Source organism: Antedon bifida, chromosome 6 (assembly GCF_963402885.1).
Source record: "Antedon bifida chromosome 6, ecAntBifi1.1, whole genome shotgun sequence".
Classification (NCBI taxonomy): Eukaryota; Metazoa; Echinodermata; class Crinoidea; order Comatulida; family Antedonidae; genus Antedon; species Antedon bifida.
Genome location: NC_136231.1, coordinates 25,897,376 through 25,921,865, shown reverse-complemented (window position 1 = coordinate 25,921,865; position 24,490 = coordinate 25,897,376). Strand labels below are relative to the sequence as shown.

At 33.0% G+C, this 24,490-nt stretch overlaps 2 protein-coding genes across 7 annotated transcripts in view; one reads left to right on the top strand and one right to left on the bottom strand.

Moving 5' to 3' along the window:
• Window positions 1–22,151, bottom strand: part of LOC144844238 (nuclear factor 1 A-type-like) — a 30,162-nt gene extending 8,011 nt beyond the window's left edge. For 2 of the 6 annotated variants that reach the window (XM_078701036.1, XM_078701037.1), the window contains exons 1-8: window positions 21,911–22,151; window positions 20,882–21,416; window positions 17,383–17,553; window positions 13,211–13,294; window positions 5,004–5,093; window positions 2,515–2,802; window positions 1,566–1,760; window positions 456–574 (exon numbers count right to left, since the gene is read on the bottom strand). In XM_078701036.1, the coding sequence (XP_078557162.1) occupies window positions 456–574; window positions 1,566–1,760; window positions 2,515–2,802; window positions 5,004–5,093; window positions 13,211–13,294; window positions 17,383–17,553; window positions 20,882–21,416; window positions 21,911–21,931 (1,503 nt within the window). In that variant the 5' untranslated portion in view covers window positions 21,932–22,151. The remainder of the gene's footprint in view (window positions 1–455; window positions 575–1,565; window positions 1,761–2,514; window positions 2,803–5,003; window positions 5,094–13,210; window positions 13,295–17,382; window positions 17,554–20,881; window positions 21,417–21,910) is intronic. The other 4 variants (XM_078701038.1, XM_078701039.1, XM_078701041.1 and 1 more) reach the window with 4 other exon arrangements.
• LOC144844236 (DNA repair and recombination protein RAD54-like) overlaps window positions 1–24,490 on the top strand; it is a 172,400-nt gene that overhangs the window by 120,119 nt on the left and 27,791 nt on the right. The window lies entirely within an intron of this gene.

The following is a 24,490-nucleotide window of genomic DNA, read 5'->3' as shown; positions in this document are numbered from 1 at the left end:
AAGTTAACATAGCAGACTATAACGGTTGTATAGTCTGGACGGAACACAGTATGTTAAATGACCATCTTCTTCGTCTACCGTCCCGAATGGAACGCTTACTATTAAGCTGGTCAACTCCTTGATCATAAAAATAAACTCAATATGGACCAACATATTGTAAATCAGTAAAATTAAGCGCCTTGAGCACCTTTGGTGGCGAGGTGCGCTCTAGAAATCTTTATTATTATATTATTAATATTATGCTCAATTATAACCCCAACCCTTAATTTATGCTAAATTCTGAGAGAAAAGACTTTGGCAAGACATTGTGAATCAGAGTATAACATTGCTGAATGTAGACTAGTATAGTCATGGTTATGTGTCTTTAAAAACTACATAGGAGTATAATTAGACAGCTAAGGAAAGCCTAAATGAGGTAAGATGAAAGTGATGATGAACTGAATAGATAAACATACCTGGTTATTAGTTTCCTGATCACAAACATACTGTACAAAATCTGTTAAATTGTTGCCCTGTAAACGAGAGTGAGTGCCGAAGAAGTCAGACTGGTTGAGCGGATAAAGTGATGTGGCCACTGAAATGCAAGCAAAAAACAAAATATTTTAGCTTATATTTAAAGAGAGCAGTGTAATTTTAATTTTTTTAAACAATAAATTATTATAATCTTCTTAATTCACAATTTTGAACTTAAGTTAAAGGAAGGAAAAGAAATGTCACAGTGAAGCAATCATACAGTGAAGATTGTGATACTTATAGATAAGAGTACTCTTTACCAGTGAAGTATGAGACTAGGCATAGGGCCTGCTCAGACCTACAGAATTATGCTTTCGAATAATATGAGGAGTACAACTCCATAGGTCTGAACCACCTCTTATGACACGGGTACAAGATTAAACGACGCTTACAATACGGAAGTCATGCATCAACGATTTTGACCTCAAACCAATCAGATTTACTCCTGCATACCAGATGATTGCCCAAATCGGTGACACTTCAGTTGCAAACGAAAGCATAACAACCCTTACTCACCTAGTGATGACAACTAGGTACAAGTTGACTAGGTCTTTACGCATCTAGTGATGACAAAATCACTAGGTATTATTAAAGCTTTACTCACCTTGTGAGGACAGATCACTAGGTACAATTAAAGCTTTACTCACCTTGTGAGGACAGATCACTCACCTTGTGAGGACAGATCACTAGGTACAATTAAAGCTTTACTCACCTTGTGAGGACAGATCACTAGGTACAATTAAAGCTTTACTCACCTTGTGAGGACAGATCACTCACCTTGTGAGGACAGATCACTAGGTACAATTAAAGCTTTACTCACCTTGTGAGGACAGATCACTAGGTACAATTAAAGCTTTACTCACCTTGTGAGGACAGATCACTAGGTACAATTAAAGCTTTACTCACCTTGTGAGGACAGATCACTCACCTTGTGAAGACAGATCACTAGGTACAATTAAAGCTTTACTCACCTTGTGATAGACAGATCACTAGGTACAATTAAAGCTTTACTCACCTCTCAGATCACTAGGTACAATTAAAGCTTTACTCACCTCTCAGATCACTTTCATTAGCACAACTTCTAAATGATCCTACTAGATTTGGCTCCAGTTTTGGTTGAACCTTCAGTAACGCTGCCATTCCATTGGTCGGCGAAATCGTATTTGTAAAGTTGCTGCCCTTCTCTGAGATTTTTACCTTGTTGGAGTGGATAATATTTGGTGACGGCACTGCACCCGGACTTTGACCTTTAACAGAAAAAGACAGTAAATATTAATAACTTGAAATAAAACTAATTATTTCAAAATAGAAAATAGACCAAATAACTCATTTCAAAATAATATATTGCTTCTGTACTCTATAATTTATTATCATCATTTAAAAAGAGCAAACCTGGTGACATAGCAAATTGAAATCACAAAAATACTGTCTTAACTATCTATTGCGTTTAAATGTGTAATGTGAAAGGAAAACCCCCATGAATGCTGACTGTACTTATTTTTGTTTTCTTAGGAAGAAATACAGGAGATAGGGATAGTTATTTTTACATTGAAGAGTCAGAATAAAATAAGTAATAATATAATAATGCATTTATATAGTTTACAATAATATAATAAAGAGTGAGAATGAATTATTTAAAGACAACTATCAACGGTCATTCATGTCTGCTCCGATTTAAAAACAATACAACTTCAAAATCAATCAATTCAAACGATTATAATTAATTTAGTTTAACGTCTCCATTCAATACCCACAGGTACTAAGTACTTATACAGCAAACGTCTGATTGGCTAAACCTTACGAAGCAACAGACAATCTTACTTGATACTAAGCATTCATTGGATGGTAAGTTTAGAGGGCGATCACATGACTAATGTTTGATAACAATATTAAAGATTCGATAATTCAGTAAATATAGTATAAATGACAGGAACTTGAAATTGAATTTAACTTTCAGAATCCCACATGACTCGAAAATGATTAAAACATTTCATTTCTTACCGGCGGGATCAATGTCGCTATGCCAACCAGACGAGTGACTGCTGACGGAGGCAGGGGAATGACCGTAGATCTTTTCTTCGCCGACACTATCGATATCATCATCCATGCTACTGGAGATTCTCTTCTGTCGTTTCATAGGTTGCGGTTGGGCCTGTGACATTGGCGTTCTCCGGAGGTTTATAGGGTGTGCTACTCCCGGGAATGAACTAGAGAACTGACACATGTTCGGACTGTCAAGGTCCCCTGGGAAACTTAAACCAGTTACGTTGGCTCCGTTACAGATTGGTGCTAAATAAGAAAAAGAAGTGGTAGATGCTATAACTGTATTGCATTTTGTATTGTTTACAAATATATAAAAACAGCAGAAACAAATTATAGTAGAACCCCTTTTAAGGCCCAACAGTGTTTTCTTAATAGCGAACTTACACATGTTCGACGATGGCTCTATTACAGATTGGTGCTAAATAAGAAGTGATATAGATGCTATGTATAACTGTGTTGTATTATATGGATGTATTGTTTAAAAAAATATATAAAAACAGCAGAAACAAATTACAGTAAAGCCCCTATTAATGGGACACCTTCAGTGTTTTCTTAATAGAGGTGTCACTTGAATAGGGGTTGGCCATAGTTTTACTATACAGGAATGTGTCCTTTAAAATTAGTGTCCCTTGAATAAGGGTATTCAAAAGGAGGGGGATACTGTATAAACAATAACAAACAATCTATCTACGGGAACAAATGTGTATTTTTTGTGTGATAGACAAAGAAGAATTTATACTATAGTACAGTAGGCCAACACTTCTAATAGAAAGAGTATGTTACAAGTAATGTAGAATTTTTATTTTCAATGATTGTATATGACTACTCTATTAGAAAAAATCAGGTATTTATAAACTCCATTTTAATTGAAAAGAGTTATTTAATGAACAATAGGACTTTTAACACAAAGGGTAAATGGAGCTCCGATCCTAATTTAGCAGCACCATTTTAAGCCGAGATTTAATATGTTTTCCACACTGATGCCTGAGAATAAAGGTTGCAATCTAAAACATATTTGATCTTAATGATGCTAATTTAGGTCTTAAGTGTTCTATGATGTAGCTACTAAAAGTCTAAGGTGTATTTAAAATTTGAGAATAATTTAAGTGTGGTTCCCACTAGAACGCAACACAGCGACGTATTGACGCAACGTGATGTATTGCGTAATCATAAGTGGGAACCGACGACGCAACAGTGCTGCAAAAATCTCAGGTTTGATTTCACGCAGGCGGGGGCAAAAACAATTATTGGAAGGGCATTTGCTTATGTTACATTGCGTCGCAAGTGGGAACCAAGCTTTAGTTTTAATGTTTAACAAGTTTGTCATGTGAAATCAGGATTAGTAACAACTGTAATTATTATAAATAAATAAAAAACAATTTAATATGTTTATGATTTATAATTCTATTGGAGGAAGTTTGCAACCTTTGGAGATGCAAGAATAGCACTACGTTTGCAATCTTTGGAGTTACAAGGTTAATGCTGAAGTTGCATCATTTAGAGTTGCGATAAAATATCTAAATTTATATTCAAGCTGGTAAAACACAACATTAAAGTTTTTAAAAAACAAGAAGAACTATTAACCCTAATCTCTTGCCAACACACATGATAACATAAAACATGAATCCCTACTTTGAAACAAAATTGATGCCAAATAAAACGCAATGAAATTATGAACAGAGTTAGAACAGAATGCAGCAAGGGTTGCAGGTCTCAGGGGAGCACATGCACTCTGAACGCCACTACCTTCCAATTGTTGCTATCTGGATCCAATAACATCTGTTTTTGGTACAATTCAAATGACAAAAGAATGGACAATTTGTTGGCATATCATAATTTGAACATGACATAGTCACATATGATCCTAGGACAATGAACTTCTTGAACCGTGTTTGTTACTTAGCCCCACGATACCAATAGTAAGATGGCGACACCTAACAAGAGGGGTCATTGTAACTTGTACAAAATGGCTATCATTCTTGGCCAAAGTTATCATGCTCGACCGATTATCCCAGTTACAACAATTTTTTGACAATTTTCAGAGATTTAGTCATATCCAATCATCTTCATAGAAAATAAATAATACAGCATGTGTTAAAGGAAGCAAGAGATCTTTTCTTTAAAAACTTTTCACAAAACCAAGCAATGAGGTCCAAAAATTGATTTCAGGTGAACACAAGTTTAGTAAGCCTAAAACTCTGCCTACACTATCAAACTTTATGTGACAAAAAAATGTGATGCGCCCATATATGGATGTCATGTCACTACCATATTTGGGTACATCACACTTTTTTGTCAAACTAGTTTGATAGTGTAGACTGAGCTTTAGAATGAGGTCCCAAAATTGGTTGGATGAACACAACTAAATGCGGTCCAGTACACAAAAACAATAACTAACAATTCTGAAAACGCATTTAACAAATATTTGTTTACAAATTAGTACTTACGTCTTGTTGCCCGCCGTAGTTCTGTCGCTGTAAACACTCCTCGAGCTGCAAAACTGTCTACTGCACCATGCCCATTAAGCACAGACCCACCTGTAAACAACGATGTAGTTCATTTAAATTATCATAAACCTGAATTATCAACTTTATTTTATACTATCATAAAGTAACATGACAGTAACATATTATTGTACTTTATTAACAATAACAAATAATATTAATAGTGTAAGAAATAGGGGTGTTCAAATGAATTATTCTGTGTTCCATGCATTTCTCTCTTTGGGGATATTATGGTCATTGTTGGTTTATCCAGGTAAACCTAGGCACAAAATAAATTTGAATACAATATTTTTCTGACTCATAGTCTAAAGACTATGATGCATTCATTTGGTTGAACGTACTCATGGTATAAAAACAACAGACAGAATATAAATTTATAGATGATAAATTTATAATAGATGAATATAATAAAGAATTGAACATAGAAGGTGCAGCAATGTACAGTGTATTCTATTATGGCATTCCAATATTTTGAATAAAACACCCCTGCAAATTCCATATGTTTTAACATTACTAATAAAGTTATAAAGATGGCTTAACCTAACATAAAGTTGAGTGCATTTCTATTTCAGTAAAAGTGCAAACACTTTAATATTTTTATGAATTTAGATTCTAAACATTATTTACACACACTGTCATTTCTATGTATTATTAGTATTCTTGTAACATTTGTATTTTCCATAATTACTTTACAAATAGTTAAATATACAGTAATAAGTTATATGCACAAAATGAAATAAGAATAGTACTAGTAGCAATTATTAGTATTTGTATGCATTGGGCAACAATAGATGTGTGGAGTATATTATTCTATTATAAAAAGTACACTTTTTAGTCAGTGATAGTAAGTTCAAATCAAGCAATTAAACGTCAGTCCTGGTATTCAAACCAACTAAAATGTTTGGTTCATAGGCTTTAACCTATTACACTGGAGCCCTCAGAGCAGTTTTCTGTTTGGGTTCATGCATATTACTTGCTCCTGGCAAGATGAAATGTAAAACCTACTTTTAAAAACTTTTGCCGAATAAATATTATAAATATTGTTAACCAATCAAATGTTAGTCTTGGTATTCAAACCAACCAATCAAATCTTAGTCCTGGTATTCAAACCAACCAATCAAATGTTAGTCCTGGTATTCAAACCAACCAATCAAATGTTAGTCCTGGTATTCAAAGCATACAAGAAACATTTGATGATACAGTAGCTGAAGCTAAATTGTATGAAGCCATAGCAGTAGGAAGCTATAAAGGGACTTTCCCTTTCAAATGAAATCATGCCAAAGTACTTCACAATACTAGTAATAGTATCCTATACTATAGGTTAAGTACAAACGGACAATCGCTGGATGTTCTAGCAATAATAATCGTCAATTTAACAGATGTGAAACGTTGGTCGGAAGGAGGTTACCTCTCTTCACTTCCTCTATGTTCTTTATCGCTAGTAATTATTCAATACGCATAATAGTACCATCGGGAAGCTATCGTAGTCTAAAGTGCTCTTGTAAAATTTATTGAAACTATAAAACTGATGTTAGATATATATTGTTTTTAGATATATGAGGATTCTTTCCTTGTATGCACTTTTTTAAATCAACATTTACAAACTTTCATAAGTTGTCACCTGGTAACTGAATCTACACTCCAAAACAGTACTTAAAACAAAATGAAAAATGTTCAATGCGACTATAACCTCTGCTACAGTAATAATTACTTTGCGATTTTGATGTGTAAAGAAAATTAAAGCATATCTTTAAACTGGTCAGTTATGGGTCACAAAACTAGGGCACCATTTATATCAACAGATGGAATAGTTTAACACAGAATGAGGTTCGAATACTGCCCTCTATAATAAGATATTGTAATTTAAAGAGGACTCTATAGGGAATTCCAAAATAGAAATTCTTCATTAATGGACTAGTGTTGCCAACATGGATTTAATAACTTGTAGAGATTAATATCTATGAATTGTACCCAAGATGCAGATGTTGGGTCGAGGTGGATGAAGTCACTAACATACCTGACCCCATTCCTATTCCCCAATAACACAATGACTTGTTTAATATCATGATCTTTAAGTTATGACGTACGTAACTAATTAAAATCAATTTAAAATATCTGCAGCATTAGACCCAGGATTTTAAATAAGATGGGGGAGGGGAGGGGGGGAGTGTGTGTTGGGAAATTGTGAAATTAAGCGCTGAATTTCACCTAAAGTCCTATTGTTTGTATTGTAATATCTGCATCTACAATTAGGGCTCAGCCTAACTAAAGTAGGTACCCCTTAGGTCTGCCTATGATCTATAGTAAATAAGACGAAAGCTCTGTCTACATTATCAAACTAGTTTGACAAAATAAGTGTGATGTACCCAAATATGGTAGTAATATGACATCATCATATCCATGGGCACATCACATTTTTTGTCACAAGTTTGATAGTGTACAGAGAGCTTTATATTAACATCTAAAATGATCTTGCCTTATTTGTAGAAACTACACTTTACTTTCAGTCAAATCATAATAAAATTATAAATACATGGAATTATGGATCGTTTGCCAAATGACACTGAAGACAATTATGAAAATCATTTTCTAGGGCACGAATTATCTCTAGCGAAATTATGATCAAGGTTACGAATCAACCTGCTGTACAAATTGAATATTATTTTCAAGGACAATGTATTAATGCTAACGTTTAAGGAAACAATTACTATGTAAATGCTTTAATTAATCAAATATATTAATTAGAATAAAACCCTTAAAAAAAGTGTAATTAAATCACAGTTTTTCTCAATATAGCAAAAAAGGGGGATTTTAAAATGACAACATAACTCCTGCTCTTTCCTTTGATGAAGTCTACAAAATGAATACATTTTGAATAAATGGGGGTGTCCAAAGGATTGAATCTATTGTATACCCGTATACATTACCAAGTATACAGTATTCCCGAGATGCCTATTTGTGAAATTTGCTAATTTAGCGGAGGAAATACAGTACAATATTCAGATTGCATTAACAATGAAATATATCAAAGTCTTGTGACCGCATCTAGCCTAAGTTAGGGAGTGTTAGTAATACGATAGGCCTAATTCTTTATTTTTTTTTGTCGAAGAATTTTATATATTTTCAAATGTACACCTATTACAAATGACACTTTCAATTAATAATCATTAAAGTATTAATATTTTCTAAATGAATTTATTAATATAAAATCAAAACATTCAGAACTATTTTTCTCAAGAAAATGATGTGTGAGCCAAGTTGAAGAAGTTGATGACCTTGTGAATGCATTGTTTCACTCTTGCTGCTGCTGCAGGGGGAATGTTATCACGTCCAGGGTCATAAACTAAAGCAACCTTGTTTAAGATTAAGACTTGTGGAGCCTAACTGCTATATTATATTAAATAGAAACAGCTTGGGTGGTCAGGAATATACTGATCAAGGTCATTTACCCCTCCTTCAACTTTTATATATGTTAGTTCAGGGAGATTTCCCTGGTTAGTTGCCATAATTACTTTCTGTCAAATTTGATAAGGTGATTTTGTAAATTCAAGGTGGTGATGGGTGAACGGACATAATCTTAAATTTACCCTTTTATACAATATTGTACAAAATAGAACAATATGAATTCTGCATGCTAGTTATATTCAAGTACTGTAGTATGGTAGATTTATATCTTATTTTATTTTTTCACAGATGTTGAAATCGCTCCAAAATAGTAAATATTTCAAATGTAAAATAAGGTTATTTCTGTAAAATACTAAAATGTATCAAATTATTAATAAAAAGGCAATATTGTTTTTACAGATTTTGAAGAAAGTGAAGAAATATTGTCAGCTTTAAAGATGGAAAATTAAAGAAATTTATATATCAAAATATGAAGCAAATTAAGCAAGATGTAGAAAATGTTACAGTGTACTTTGGTAAATGGCAAACACTTGAATGTTGACCCACTCAAAACAATAACGCAGTTAATAAACTTTGACGTTTTAAAACAAGTACAGTTGAACGTATTGTAGTTGGATAGGGCCTGAAACGGGTGATTCACAATAGCTGTTAACACATGTTGCTATGAAGCACCTTCTTGTAGGCCTACTCCTCCATCATTGTTGCAGGTTCGTCAGGATGTGACTCATTTAGTGTTGCAGCAGGCACTGGGTCAACAAACTGAGCTATTTGGTGCGGAGCATCTACCTTACATACATGCTTATGGATGTTACATAAAGCGCAAGGTTTAACCTTCACTTAGGTTAACAGAACAATACCAATTTAAATTAAAGTTTCCTGTTTAAACAAATGAACTCTCAAAAATGATACAATTTTAAACAACAGCATGTGCCACCTGACATTGCGACACTCTAGTCCATTTGAGGGACGTTCCAGGGTTATATCAAGAATATCAAGGGGCGTTATATAACAAAAAAAAAGTTACTAATTCCAATAGTGTTTTTTTTTTACTACTTTACTGCCAATTATATCGAGTTACCAACAAATTGGAAGGGTGTTGCATAGTTTTGAAATAAAAATGGAATTTAAATTATTCAGTTGAGCTATAAAATTATTTTTTTTTGTCTTATGTGAGTTCATCCCACTTTTATTTCCATAATATACATTTTCATATAAATACTGTATATTAATTTATACACATTTGTTCTAACATAGTAATTTTTGTTAGTTTTTACATACATGATTTTTGTTGTTGTATAAAACGATTATTATTTAAAAATGCACAATATAAACCTGATGATTGAACAATGTGTATTCAACTTGTAATGACATGCCTTTCAAGAATTGTTTACATCATAACTTGCATAATATTTATAGACTGTAACATTGCATATCAATTATTTTGATAACTAAATAGCATACTGTGGTACAGTATATTTTTATTGAGCATTCCAAATATGTTAATATGTTAATTAAAAAATTAACTGCTTCCTTGAAATATTAGGAAATCATATTTAAATAGGAAAATCTCATTTTTGAGATATAAACATAATGTTATCGTTTTAATAAATTGTAATAATTATTAATATACAATAATGAATGTTTATGAGTGTAATGGTACAAAAATGACATGAGGTGAATGATGAAAAAACACTGAATCTTTGCAAAGTACAAAATAGGCAGCGCTGTTGTATTTCAAAAGCAACAGTTTAAAAAAAAATATTTCCAAACGCGATAAGATTGTTTATTTCATACACGAACACATACTTTTGCACGCCATGTGACCCATAATCATCCAATCAAATGTCAGGAATTTATTTAGGCGTTATATAATAATTAAAATTGTATTGTGTAACACTGGTTAATACTGTACAGTATATAAATCAAAAGTGTACAGTGTAGATTGATATTGATGTTTTATGGTATGACAGCTGATTGATCAAGGTTTTTTTCAATATTAAAAAGTTGGTATATAAGGTACAAGTGAATGTGACCTATATTTATGTGACATTGAAGAAGATACTATTATTATGCAAACAGGAAATTGAAGTTGTTCAGATCTATGAACTTGGAAATAAAGCTAATTATTATTAATAGAGTGTGAAATATATATATACAGTATAATGTCGCAGAGAAATATCTGGTTAAACCTCTGTCCACACTATCAAACTTAATGTGATGTGCCTATATATGGACATGATGGTGTCATATCACTACCATATTTGGCCATATCACTACCAAATTTGTTTGGTGTAGACAGACCTTTAACACTGTTCTAGGAATTCTTAATTTGACTCAATAACAGTTTTTGTGTCATCTTATTAATGCCTTGTTTTAAGGATGGTTACATTCAAGGAAATTCCAATTATGATTTTATTCGCATGAAAATTTTAATTTGACCCAAATTTTGTTGACCCATACTTTTAAATATAATCAATTCCAAATAATTGCATTAAGATAATTTTATTCCTTAAAGATATATTGCCCACCAAAACATGAAAATAAAGATGAATAAAAAAAACAACTTTGAATTGGTAATTTTGTTGTTTGAATCAAATAATCCCTGCTGCCCCCCTTCCCACAACTCCCCCAAAAAAATTAACTTGAATAATGATTAAAAAAAAGACAACATGAACAAATAAATTTTAAAAATACCCATTGAGTTTTCATTTTCAAATCTTTTTTTTTCAGGGGGACAGTGTTATTTCTAATACATAATATTATCTTACATAAACAGTACAAAAAAACCCCAAATATTTAAATATGAATTGCGTGCCACACATCATTTTGTAAAAAAAAACGCAATTGCACCCCAAGCAAGGATGTCTCCATGCTGTTTGTGTGTTGATTTTTGTTATAAAATTTCCACTTCCTTGCGGATGTAACAACCGATGTGTATAATTAACTATCATGGGAAGTGTTCTTTTCCAGGAATGACATGCTTTTGGACTTTAAACGGAACCATAATAGCATTCATGATGTCATTATGTGAAATCTGAAACATTTGTCAAGGATCATTTTGAGAGGTTGTTGCTCTTTTTATGAATGAATAACTTGCATTTTAAAAACTTTTCCATAAACATTGAATATTGTTGAAACAAACAAAAACAATTTGTTTATATAGAATCCTTGTTATGAATAAAACCAGGGACGGATCCAGCATCACAGATTAAGGGGCTAAATATTTCATAAATACTAAAAACGATCCGTCAGGTTGCAGAAAAATAAAAATAGTCATTATTTTATTTTAAAAAGTTAAATTTTTAGGAGGAGGTGGGGGCTAAAGCCTGTTTAAAAACCTATTAGTATAATATACCAAAAGGTTTAATTAAAAATATCAAATTTTCAGAAAATAAAACAGTGTATGAATTGACATTTTACATCAAGGGATAAAACGTCACATGTACAGTAGTGTACATTACATACGGTACAATCTTTGTTTTTAGAAAGAACTTAAAATAAAAATATTTTATAGTACTAGATTGAGGAGAGAAAAAAAGTAAAAACACACTAGCTGTTTTAAAGTTGCAACGGAAAAAAATAGTTTGTGTAGCAATCTTTGTTTTTAGAAATAATCTAAAATAAAAATATTTTACAGTACTACTAGATTGAGGAGAGAAAAAAAGTAAAAACAAACTAGCTGTTTTAAAGTTGCCACGGAAAAAATAGTTTGCGTAGATTTATTGTTAAAAAATCGTAAAACATCAGAAAGAGCAAGCTATGAAATTGTGGCCATCTTCAGCATGGATGAGTCAAACTAATCTTGACGATGAATAGTGCGCCACCTACAGTACAGTAGCCACTAGTAGTAGCTAATTAGCTTTATCTATTTGTGATGTAAGCTACAGTACAGCATGCAATTGTTACAATAATTTAATTTGAATCATAATCATCATCATCATCATGACGTTAATTTTTCCAGCAAATTATGCATTAGAGAGCCAAATGTAAGAAACATTATTAGGGTGCGACTGATTAACATTCACTTGACATTCCATTAAACATTTTTATGAACAGGTGGTCAATAAATGTGCTTCTGTATCTTGTCAGAAACATAGAAGACATTCATGTAAGTGTGACATTGTAAATCATATATCTGTACACCAGCAAATTATAAATTAAACTCTCTATTCAATAATCACAGTTTTACACTACATGATTCAGTAACTTTTATGTTGGTTTGATGAGGTTTGCTATGTTTTTTTGGAGGTTTGCGGTGCTTAGCAATACCCAATTACAAATTAAACTCTATTAAATAATCACAGTTTACTTTTAACTTTAATTTAATTTTAATACTTTTCAACTTACAGTTGAGATTAAAATTGCTGTTTATAATAAATAAATTATAAATCAAAAATAAAAATTAAATTGTTTGCTTAGTATCAATGTAGTATTTTGTTGGAAAACTTCTTTGAAATTATCATTTTGAGCTGATTTACATATATTATTAATGAATTTGATATTTAAATGGGTTTTTTTCTTTTATAAGCATCTGCTTCAAGAATTTTCCCCTTTTCTTTGTTTAAATCAATTTTGTAAATATAAATGTTAATTTTGTCATTTATTTATCTACTTTAATATTTACAAAGAAAATAAAAGAAGTTGTCATTGTCATAAACAAACGTTATTTATATTTCATAATAAACAAGAGAAAATTTAAATCAGGATGTATCTTTAAAATAAAGGTATAAATGCAGCCATCTTACCACGATAGTCGGTTTCACTACCACTTGTCACTGATAACGTCTCACTTGAATCACTAGGCGGCCGATCTGAAATAAACAAACGATCTGAAATAAACAAACAATTGTTAACAATCTACTGTTAACTACAAACTTTGTTGGCCATACAATTCTTACAATTCATACAACACTAAAAATCTGAATCTCAATCAATTATTAGCTTATAAGTGACAAATGAAACCTTCATTTTTTTTCTTTCCAAAAAACAAACATGCACCCAAAAAAAATTGGTAAAAATAGTAAGATATAGCTTTTATTTTCAGTTTTAAAAAACTTAACAAACTTTGATGTAAAAAAAAGAAATTTCCTAATGAATCAAAAACGATATTTTCCTAAATTTTTATATACCCAATTTTGATTTAATTTTGCAGCACCTGGTTCCGGTTGAACGCATTGTTATCTTGGAAGCAACATTGGGTCAAAGTAAAGTGGGTGAATCAATTTAATAAAATGACACACTGCATAATGGTGAGCGATACAGTGCAATGATATAGGCCAAGGTTACATAGATGCACTAAGAACATCCCCCCTCCCACCCTCTGTTTCTATTGAGCAGGAGAATAAAGTTAAAACTGTTGTTTTAAACCAGGTTTTTTCCCTGTCGGACAAAAACGGTTAAATATTAAAAACCACAAAATAAAAAAACTTGTAACGCCCTATTGATTCTAGGCTTGATCCCTAACCCTGGATCGAGATTAGAACTTCGTGAACCAATTTTATTGATAGTAAAAAATATGCTGTATACTTTATGCAATCTTTGTCTATCTACAAGTACACTGTACCAAAACTGTATTTTTTTTTTGTGGTGGCAGGGGAAGTGGATTAGATGGCAGAGGTGGAGCAAGTTGATTGGATGGCAGAATGATGGAGGGGGAGAAAGTGGATTAGATGGCGGAGGTGAAGGAAGTTGATTGGATGGCGGAATGATGGAGGGGGAGGAAGTTGATTGGATGGCGGAATGATGGAGGAGGAGGAAGTTGATTGGATGGCGGAATGATGGAGGGGGAGGAAGTTAATTGGATGGCGGAATGATGGAGGGGGAGGAAGTTGATTGGATGGCGGAATGATGGAGGGGGAGGAAGTTGATTCACTGGCGGAGTGGAGGAGGAAGGGGGTTGAGAAATAGAAATAGGCCCTAAAGCTACTGTACGAAGAACTACTTGACCAATAATTTTAGGAAACATTTTGTGTAAAAAGAAAAAACAGAAAGTGAATAAGATCAAAACAATAAGGAAATCAATGTGCTATTGTATCATAGGATGTTAGAACAATAAAAGAAACACTTCCTACATGAACAATACTAAATACACAAGATATGGGTTTAAAGCACGAGGTTGTTGACATTTATCATTCTCATAGGACCCCGGTGGTTTTGCTAAGAAATTTTCAAGGACATTTAAGAAACTGGTATAATGTTGAAGAAACCAGTGGGGTGTAACAAGCAGTACCTTGCTGCTATCAACTGGAGCTGTAAGTTAACCCCAATTATAAGCAATGAAATAAGCATTTAATCATTGTATTTTATACATATTATATTGGGATTACTTTCACTTTATGATCAACCACATACTTGAGGTTCTTTCTACCTAGTAGCACAGCAAGATAACTATTGACAAATTATTATTACTGCGAAGTTAGCTATTGTCACTTAATATGAAAATAATTGATCATTCAATTTAGACAGAAGCCTGAATACTGAATACTGAAATGCTTTATTTGTCCATCATCATCATAAAAATAACAACAGAAATTCTTCTTGAAGATTGACAATTATTAGTACAATAATAAATAGATATACAATATAATATATTATGTACACACACATAATTGCACAAAAAGTTATGAAACACGGTGTAAAAATGACTGCAGTAGGTAATTTTAACCTGGTTAGCGATGTCCTCATACTTAGGTTTGGGTTTAATAGTTTTTTCCAGTTTGTATTTCAGCGCTTAGAGGTTTCACAACATTAGGTGCTTTATAATAAATTCAGTATATTTACTAATCAATAGAAGCGTGCATACTGTAGAATAAACCAAGACACCACAGAAAAAAGCAACCAAGACACCACAGAAACAAGCAACCAAGACACCACAGAAACAAGCAACCAAGACACCACAGAAAAAAGCAACCAAGACACCACAGAAAAAAGCAACCAAGACACCACAGAAACAAGCAACCAAGACACCACAGAAACAAGCAACCAAGACACCACAGAAACAAGCAACCAAGACACCACAGAAACAAGCAACCAAGACACCACAGAAACAAGCAACCAAGACACCACAGAAACAAGCAACCAAGACACCACAGAAACAAGCAACCAAGACACCACAGAAACAAGCAACCAAGACAATGTAGTTTAAACAAGTTCAGTAGGCCCGTTGTACTAATGTAATAAGTACAATACTTTGGATACATAGTTTGTTTATGTTGATAAAATACAGTGTTCTTGGGTTAAACTGAGAATGTTCTGAACAATTTAGGTCACATAAGACGACCTGCTTGATTATGCTCAAAGGCAAATGTGAACTAACCTAATGTAGGCCTATTATTAAGATGTTTTCATTTACACCCACTCGCATACAATCATGTGTTCACATCCTGTAACTAAAGAGGACCAGTACTGCACTTAAAAACACCTGTCAACATCACATTCCAAACATTACCATGAAAAATCATTTGTCGTTATTAGGCCTATTGTACATACAGTTACAACATCATAGGTCAAAAACTATATTTCCAGAGTCAGTATAATAAAACAATTTTGATAGATAGTAATCAGAATTCAAAATTACTGGCCATCAAGGGCATTTCTAAACCTTGCAAACCCCCACAAATTAAAACTGGACTGACATATACACTACATGATTCAATCACTTTTATGTCGGTTCAATGGGTATTGCTATGTTTTTTTAACGTTTGTGGGGGTTTAGCAATACCCAATAGCTTTTGTAAAGATAGGCTAAAGTTCTTAAATGAAATTTCTGCAAAATTGATTCAGTACAGGTCCATCATGGATGGGTTTTACTGGCAATTGGTAAGCGGACCTTCTGTGCTAAACTGACAAACATGCAGTTTACAATACAGTAGTGCATACAGTATACCTTGACAAATTGGACACAATAATTGATACATGAAACCAAACAAAATTATAAAACTGTAACAGTTAATGCAATGGCATTACGCAGAGGTCTGAGGCCCCTGGTTTAGGAACCCTAAAGTGGCCCTCCAACGCTAGAGGCCTTGGACGTTTTTAGCATTTTTCGACATATTTTAATGCATGTTTTCCCTCTGGGCCCCCATAAGCAGCTCCGGGGCCCCTGGGTTTAGCCAGTGAGCGCTCATAGCCGTTACGGCACTGAGTACTGCAGTACATGTGTGTTTTATAAAAAATGCTTTTATTTCAAAATTGTTGGGCAAATATGGAGACTGTTTTGTGGCGAGTTCGTTAATAAAGTTCTATTCTTAGAAGATAGGAAGTTTGATAATGGGCGGATGTGACTTTATATCTGATACACTGGCCTCTTGCCACTCTTTGTACAAACTTTTTAGTCAAAACTTTAAATACTATAGAATGACCTTTAAATACTGTTAAATATTACAGAATGATTGTTCCCCATTGGATACAAAAGATGCTAAGTGTGATCATTTCATAATAAAAACTAATGACATTTATTGATACAATGTACAATCTTCACAAACAAATATTGTGGATATAAATATATACGTGGATGGTTCAAATGTGTGTGTTTCTATAGTGAATACACAATAATCCAATACATGTATTTTCAGTTTAAAAATAGAGTACTGTATGTCCACGATGATATTTGTGATGTAAGATGATAGTACTAATAAAAATGATGTTATATATAAAATAAATCATGACAACCTGAATGAGAAAAATTAGGATGATGAACAAATGAATGATTTACAGTAAGGGTATATCAGTGGTTTAATGACAATAATTAAATTCTTAAATCCACTTTTAAGACTACATGCATAGTATTGGTAGTAGTGAGATATTAATAGTGCTGTGTGGCTGGTTATACTTCCATGAAAAATATTGAAATAAAATAAATGTTTTTCAATATGTCTGTAAAATATGGTATTAGCCAAAACGAGGGCGCAAAACTTACGTTGATAGTCTAAAATGTCATGGTTTATGACAGAATGTCCATATTTGGTGTTCAAGGGTAAGGTGGACGCCTGTTGAAAGCCTGTATGGTACTGGGTTGATTGTGCATTTAAAGGCAACTTGTGGTATGTATAGTTGGTGGTAGTTGATGGGCTTGTTTGTACATCGGTGTCTTTGAAAGATACAAAAAGAAATTAAAACATTCAGGAAAAATTAAGTTCATGGCATTTTGAAGAATTATGCAAAAAAAAAAAAGCTTGTTAAAGACCCCAGTTTTTTTTTTCACACATTTTTAAAAGCGACCAAAAAATATTGTAACATTTTGATTCAACAGGAACACATGGAAACAATTTTAGTGAATTAAATGGTTTTCTTGAAGTTAAAAATGTATTATTGACTCATGTCAAGAGTCAGTGTCAGTTCTAAACCTAAAATGGTAGCACTGCATAAATCAATGATGATAAAAAAAATCCCTCCACCCTCCCTTTCCTGAAATTTATTCAGCTGTAATAACACATTAACAATATCTGTCTTAACTTATTTTAAACCATAAGGGCCTTTTTTTAGTTAGATACTGCTAAGGCACGGATTGAATACGGATGTTTAAAATTAATAATTAACTAATTTTATCTCTATGGTTTGAATTCCTTTAAATTATAACTGTTACTAAATTACTATAGGTAGAGCTTTTTATACTTAAGAAAAGCCTTACTTGGGTAAGTGCCCATATTATCTATTATTAGATTTACATAATTACAACTTGCATTTTGCATAATTCAGTAGCATAGACCAATCTGTAATAATTTCTTTTATTTTTTAAAGTCAATATTACAATCTACTACCTAATATTCAGTATGAAAGTGCTGTACCAAGTATCTCCCTACTGGTTTAAAGGCTTCACAACCTTTAACGGTACAGTATGCACAGCAAATTTTATTGACCTTGCAACTGCCTCCCTCTCCCCTACGACTTCGCTTTCTTTTAAGAAGTTAAAAATAGCAATAAACTGTAACTGAAGTATCAAACGATAATGCTAAAAAAAATTCAATTGAGACCCCTTAATAAAATGACAAAGTTACAAATGTAAGTAAGACAACTTTCTAGAAGGTCCCCTTCAATATAAAGTCAAGTGAGTTGAAAATCTTAGGAGACTTAACCTTGGTGACATTGACCATCACCTGATTGGATAATCACAAATTCAAGGTCAAAGGTGACATCCTGAACCAAGCAAATCACAAGTCCTAAAATCTAGCAACATGGAATGCATTGTTTGCAAATGCTATAAATTGTGAACTATGTTGGCTATAATACAGTATACTGTACCTTTAAAGTTTTTCTCTGATTTATACTATAACACCAAATCAATACATAAACCTACCATTTGTAAACAATATCTTTAAATTTAAAGATGTTTAAACAAAATAATACATTTATAGTTTTCCTATATTAGCATCTATCAATTTATAGAATAAATTGTCATTAATTTTTCTTTTTTTTTCAAGATATAATAACTGTACTTTACAGAAATAGGTCAATACTTAAACCATGTTAATGATTGGTAAACCTAGATCATCATGTCATACTATACATTAGTACATTAAGCCTTATGTGTGTTACAGCAGATTACTGTTGTACGCTACAGTACTTTTTTTATTCTACGAAAGAAGAAACGGAATTCTATCTATAGTATACTTGAAACCAAGATAAATAGCTTTTTCTTGTTTTTTTCTATATTACTGTAACTGTTCTAATATAAAATAATCCGACTGTTAATTCAAGTTTTATTTAATTTAACCATAGGTCGGACTGGTAATAACATATTGTTAATGCAATCCCATAATAATCCAACACCTCAAATTAATTTTATTAATTAATAATTCTTATTAAATACAAAATATTTCTGAGTAAAAACGGTTTATAATTGCAAAATATAAAGATGGCTTGAGGAAAGCTGATTGTGGAAGTGGTGTGATAGGAACAACGCGAATTTTATGTTCCGATCACCGGTATAAAAGGAAATATTAATTATTACACAAATCCACTCTTCTATGACAAACTTGTTATGATTTTGTAAAAGTACAGTGCTTGGTGCTGGGATTTTCAATAATTATTTTATTTATAGTTTGATAAATTGCTGTTTATTATCCTAAATCACTACACATACAGTAGGCCTATTGAAATCAAGAATGAGATGATGTACTGATTATTATTCATCGTTTACCATAGTAAAATTCTAAATAAACATCATTGTAAATTGACTGTGTACATACCTCAAACTATAGTTTTTAAATGGATCAATTTTTAATTATGGTTTTGCATGCAGTGTGTCCAACATTATGTATAGTTTTTTTACAAACTAACTGTAATGTTACATTAGCGATTTCTTTGGATATTCTGAAAATTAATGATCCTTTAAATATAATGTGTCACATTTTTACCACAAACTAACTACACAATTACCCCTCAAGGTTAGAGTATATTGGGCATATAAATGGAACAGCAAGTTACATGTCTTTAATATCCAGACTTTATAGCATATTATTACCAACAGTATTAGTGCTTGCCAACTATTTTGACAATTCTTTTATTATTCTTTACCCATGGATTATGTACAGTCAGATACTCAATCAATTACTATTGAAGCTTTCTCCTATAACAAACAGTGAGTATGTAGTGTGTATTGAGAGCTAGCTTGGAGTGATTCCAACTAAAAACCAGGTCAACGGGGAATACCTCCTATCAGCTGAGAGCTGAAATCATTACAATAAGAATTCAAAGCCTAGAGGAGTCTCAATGTGTGCCAGTCGCATGCAGCTAAACGGTCATTCGACAGGCTTAGCGAAGATACATGACAATGTCACGTGATAAGAAATGATAGCGCCACAGTATAATGTGTAAAATACAGTGTGTTTTCTAATTTATTGTACAAAGACATTACAGAACTTTTAGTGAGCTAACAAAAAATTGACCAAGTTAAAAACTGTTAATTAATGTACAGTAAACTGATAAAAGAAAAGCTTCCTACTTGGGTGGTGATGCTAGAGAAAATTAATTCTCTACCAATTTTATATAGTATTGTATGTTAATGAACAATGACATCATTAAAGTTCAAACACCAATTTATAATTCTTTGTACAATGAATGTAGAAAATACTGTTTAATTACTGTAACAAAGTGTCATTCATCTTGCCTCCATATACAAAGGCAAATTCTTGTATCCTCTCTCAAAATTTATTCTGCTGCTTTTACTATTATTATCAATCATGAGTATTAGATGTATTCTTTGTGTTTAATAAAAGAAATGAAGAATTTTATTTTAAGCCTTGTCTACACTAGAAAACTTTATGTGACAAAAAATGTGATGTGCCCATATATGAACATGATGATGTCATATTTTAGAATATCACTACCATATTTGGGCACATCACACTTTTTTTGTCAAACTAGTTAGATACTGTAGACAGAGCTTTTGGACAAACTATTTATTAAATAGAACTCACCAGGTGTCTGCATAATGAAGTTGGCCAGGTATAAATCCAATTCTCGTACGCTGACACTGATGTGATACGGTTGGACGCAAAGAGAATGATTGCCGCAAGTGGAAGACTTCACCAAACGCTCACCATCTGTGCTCTCCAGAGGGATCGCTTTAAACAACACGATCATTACAAGGTCCAAACGCCACACTTTATCTGCCTGTCGTAAACAGTCAATTCTGCGCATTTTACCTTTCTGGTCAGGGTTGCTTAAAATACAGCATGGTAACTTTTTGCCCGTAACAGTATATACAAAATCCTCACGACACTCTGGTCGTATATCTTTCCGTAATTTTGCTAATAGCCGTGAAGCCCATTTTTGTTTCAGTTCCGGTTTGTCGTTCATTAACTCCTCCTTTGTTTGACGTTCTTCATCTTGTGTCATCCGTTTTTCATGTTTTTTAACATATTTGCGTTTACGGGCCTGGAGGTTGAACCACACATAAGAAAAGTCTCTTACATGTGGCAATAAGGCCTCAATGAAAGGGTGGAACTCATCCTATACAGAAATATAACAGAGAATAAGTCAATCAAAGATGTTTTATAAAAAATAAATATTAAATGTATTAACTATTAATCATACTGTATGGTATAGAATAGTATAGGCCTAGCGCCGTATTAATTAGACCAAAGCCATGTTATACACTAAACATACAAAAAACTGTACGTACACATAAACCGGACAATTATCACAACGCCATCGCTCGTGTCGTATTGTGTGCTAATCATGCTACACACCGACCACCACGTTGTACCAAACCAAAACATGACGACGATCATGTGTTTACCAGGGTCGGCCTAGCTTACTGGAAAGTTCTAGCTAGAATTACTCATTTAAATCTATTGCTACAATATATTAAACAACACATAGGTGCTCTGATATATCTTGATACAGTATTTGATGGTATAACTTTAATTCTAAAACGCTTAATGGGCATTTTCATAGTTTTCTATGATAACACAAAATGTAAACAAATCCGAAAATATCCTTACCATAGACATGATTGTATGCATGGGTCTGGATTCTGCATTCACCTCGCTCACATCACAAGAGTAATCCAACTTGGCTCGCTCCGTCTCTACCTCGTGTTTCGGTAAAATTATATTCTTTCTAACAGAGCCGATTTTGGCTCCGAATCATTGGAACAAATCCACTAAAATGTGCTTTATGAAGAAGGTATACTTCTTTCGTAGTTATGGCGTAGTAGAAATTGATCAGAGTATGTTGCAATCCAACGCTTTGTTTTGCTTACGTTTCAGAGATCCCCTATCTTATTAGCATAAAAATGAGCCGATGCGTAATCGCCAGCCAATGAAAAAAGTGGGCGGGTTTATATTTGCATAAGTGATTGACGTCGAACACGAAAACCCTACGTTGAGTCAGTAACAAGAATTTATAAGCCGATCACAATGTTTTGAAAGTAAACCAGCAAATAACATATCAATCATGAACCAAAACCATTATTTATTTCATGTAAATTGTATAAAACAACAAATTGATACATTCTACAATTACGTAAAGTATTTTATTTGATAATTTTCAATATTAATTAAGTGTTAGATAAACAGTGCCTAGAACGTTCTTATAGAATGACAGCGGACGTTGACCTTAACTTAGAAACGTTAGAATCACGAGGCCTAAAGTAAGAGCGGCAAAGATGTGGATCAAGGCCGCAGCAACACACGCAGTTCCGATTTTACTATATTTATGTTTTATAATGATAAATTACCTTTACGTGACTATTTTTTAAGTTGATTTGTACGTTTTGTGTGCAATGTATTGCAGTTTTCTAAGCTGCTTGCTTGAAGTTTGAATTGTGTATCGCATGCTAATCCTATCCTAATAATAAGACACGTTTAAGTTTATACTAAAAAACGCAGGCTGAAAGTTCATCTGGATTAAGTGCGAAAACTAATTAAACAGGCATCACAATAATAACTAAAGGATCGGATAATACAACGTAAAAGTAAGATGGTCTGCGTACTCATTCATAAGCCTCATTCGTAATGCAAGTTAGCCTATAATTTTGAAATTACCCGAATAGGAGGCCAAATAATAAAAACAAAGCCATACACGAAGAGCGCGGGAAAATAACAATACAGTATTAGGCCTACCACCAATAAGCTTATATTGTATTGAACAATGTAACAGAATACAACACTTCCAGTTTGCGGCTGTTCACCTGGAAATCTAGTTTATTGACATCCTTTTTATAAATAGTAATGCTTTTTGAAAAGCCCAATTGAGGAAGTAAGGGCACGGGGCCACGTTCAATAGGCCCTACACTATAAGTCGTTCTAACAAGTATTTTTAGAAACCGGTTACGACCAGAAGATACCAATGATTTGTTTCATTTGTTTAATTAGCTGTTGGATGCAAGTTACATTTCATAAATAAAATGTTAAATAAAATATATAACAGAAGACTATGATAGAGTCTACCTAGAAATGTTATAATTATTCCGTATAATTATTAATGAATAATGTTATTTAAATAATAAAAACATGTTCTAGGGGTGCTATAGGAGGAGGGGCCAAGTTTTTCAACCACGCCCACCATATGACCTGAGGCGCGCGGCGGCGCGGACACGTGCCTCCTGCAAAAATAATATTAACGGTATAAAGTACAAATGTGCACTAAATGCACTGGGGCTTATCGAATAGTTTCCCAACATGAGGCCTACTCAATATTATTGCAATATATTGGAAATGATATGATTTATTTTAAAATTTATCAATTATTATTACTATTTTGTTAATGGTTCTCACTGAGCATCAACCATTCCATGATGCATTGAGCTTTTATGCTATAGGCATATCCCATACACTATACTATGAATATTGAGCCTTAAAGAAGATAATGATATTATAGTCAATGGTTGTGGCAATATGAATATAATGAGAAGGGTCGACTGGGATTATTCAATCACTATTCTGGAATCAAAAGGCGGATCCATAATTAGGAACTTGAAATCGTCCCCTTCCTTTAGGGGAAACCACAATGCCTGCAGCTGCTAGGGGCCTCTTCGTCATCAATCAGCATTATCACTCATCATATTAAAGTAATTGTTATATAGTGATCATTGTCATCAGCGGAACACAACACCGGTAATTTGTCCATAATTTATAGCGGTTACGATAATCTGTGTCAGAAAATCCCATGTCATGATCCAGGAGTGCAAATAGGTACCACGAGTTCTGATCAACCTGTTAGAGGATTTAAAGAAGATCATGAGTTTAGGTGCATATGCATCTGTAAACCTCGCCCTACACAAATGAGTCTGCTATCCGGTGGTCTGTTGGCTGGCACCCCAACCTTTTGAAAATAAAAGTTACCAGATCTATCCATCTTATTGATAATGACCCGAAGACCCGATACCCAATGTGAAAAAAAAGACAATCGACAATTTGTGACCCTGCTTACAAAAAGGAGAAGCGTGGACACAAGGACGTCGTATACGCAACGCAAGCGAGTTGACCAATGAAAAGCAACTGTTCGAATAATCCATCACTTGTGATTGGTCAAATCACTTACGCTGCGTTACGTCTTTGCGTTGCCTAGTGGGAACCAAG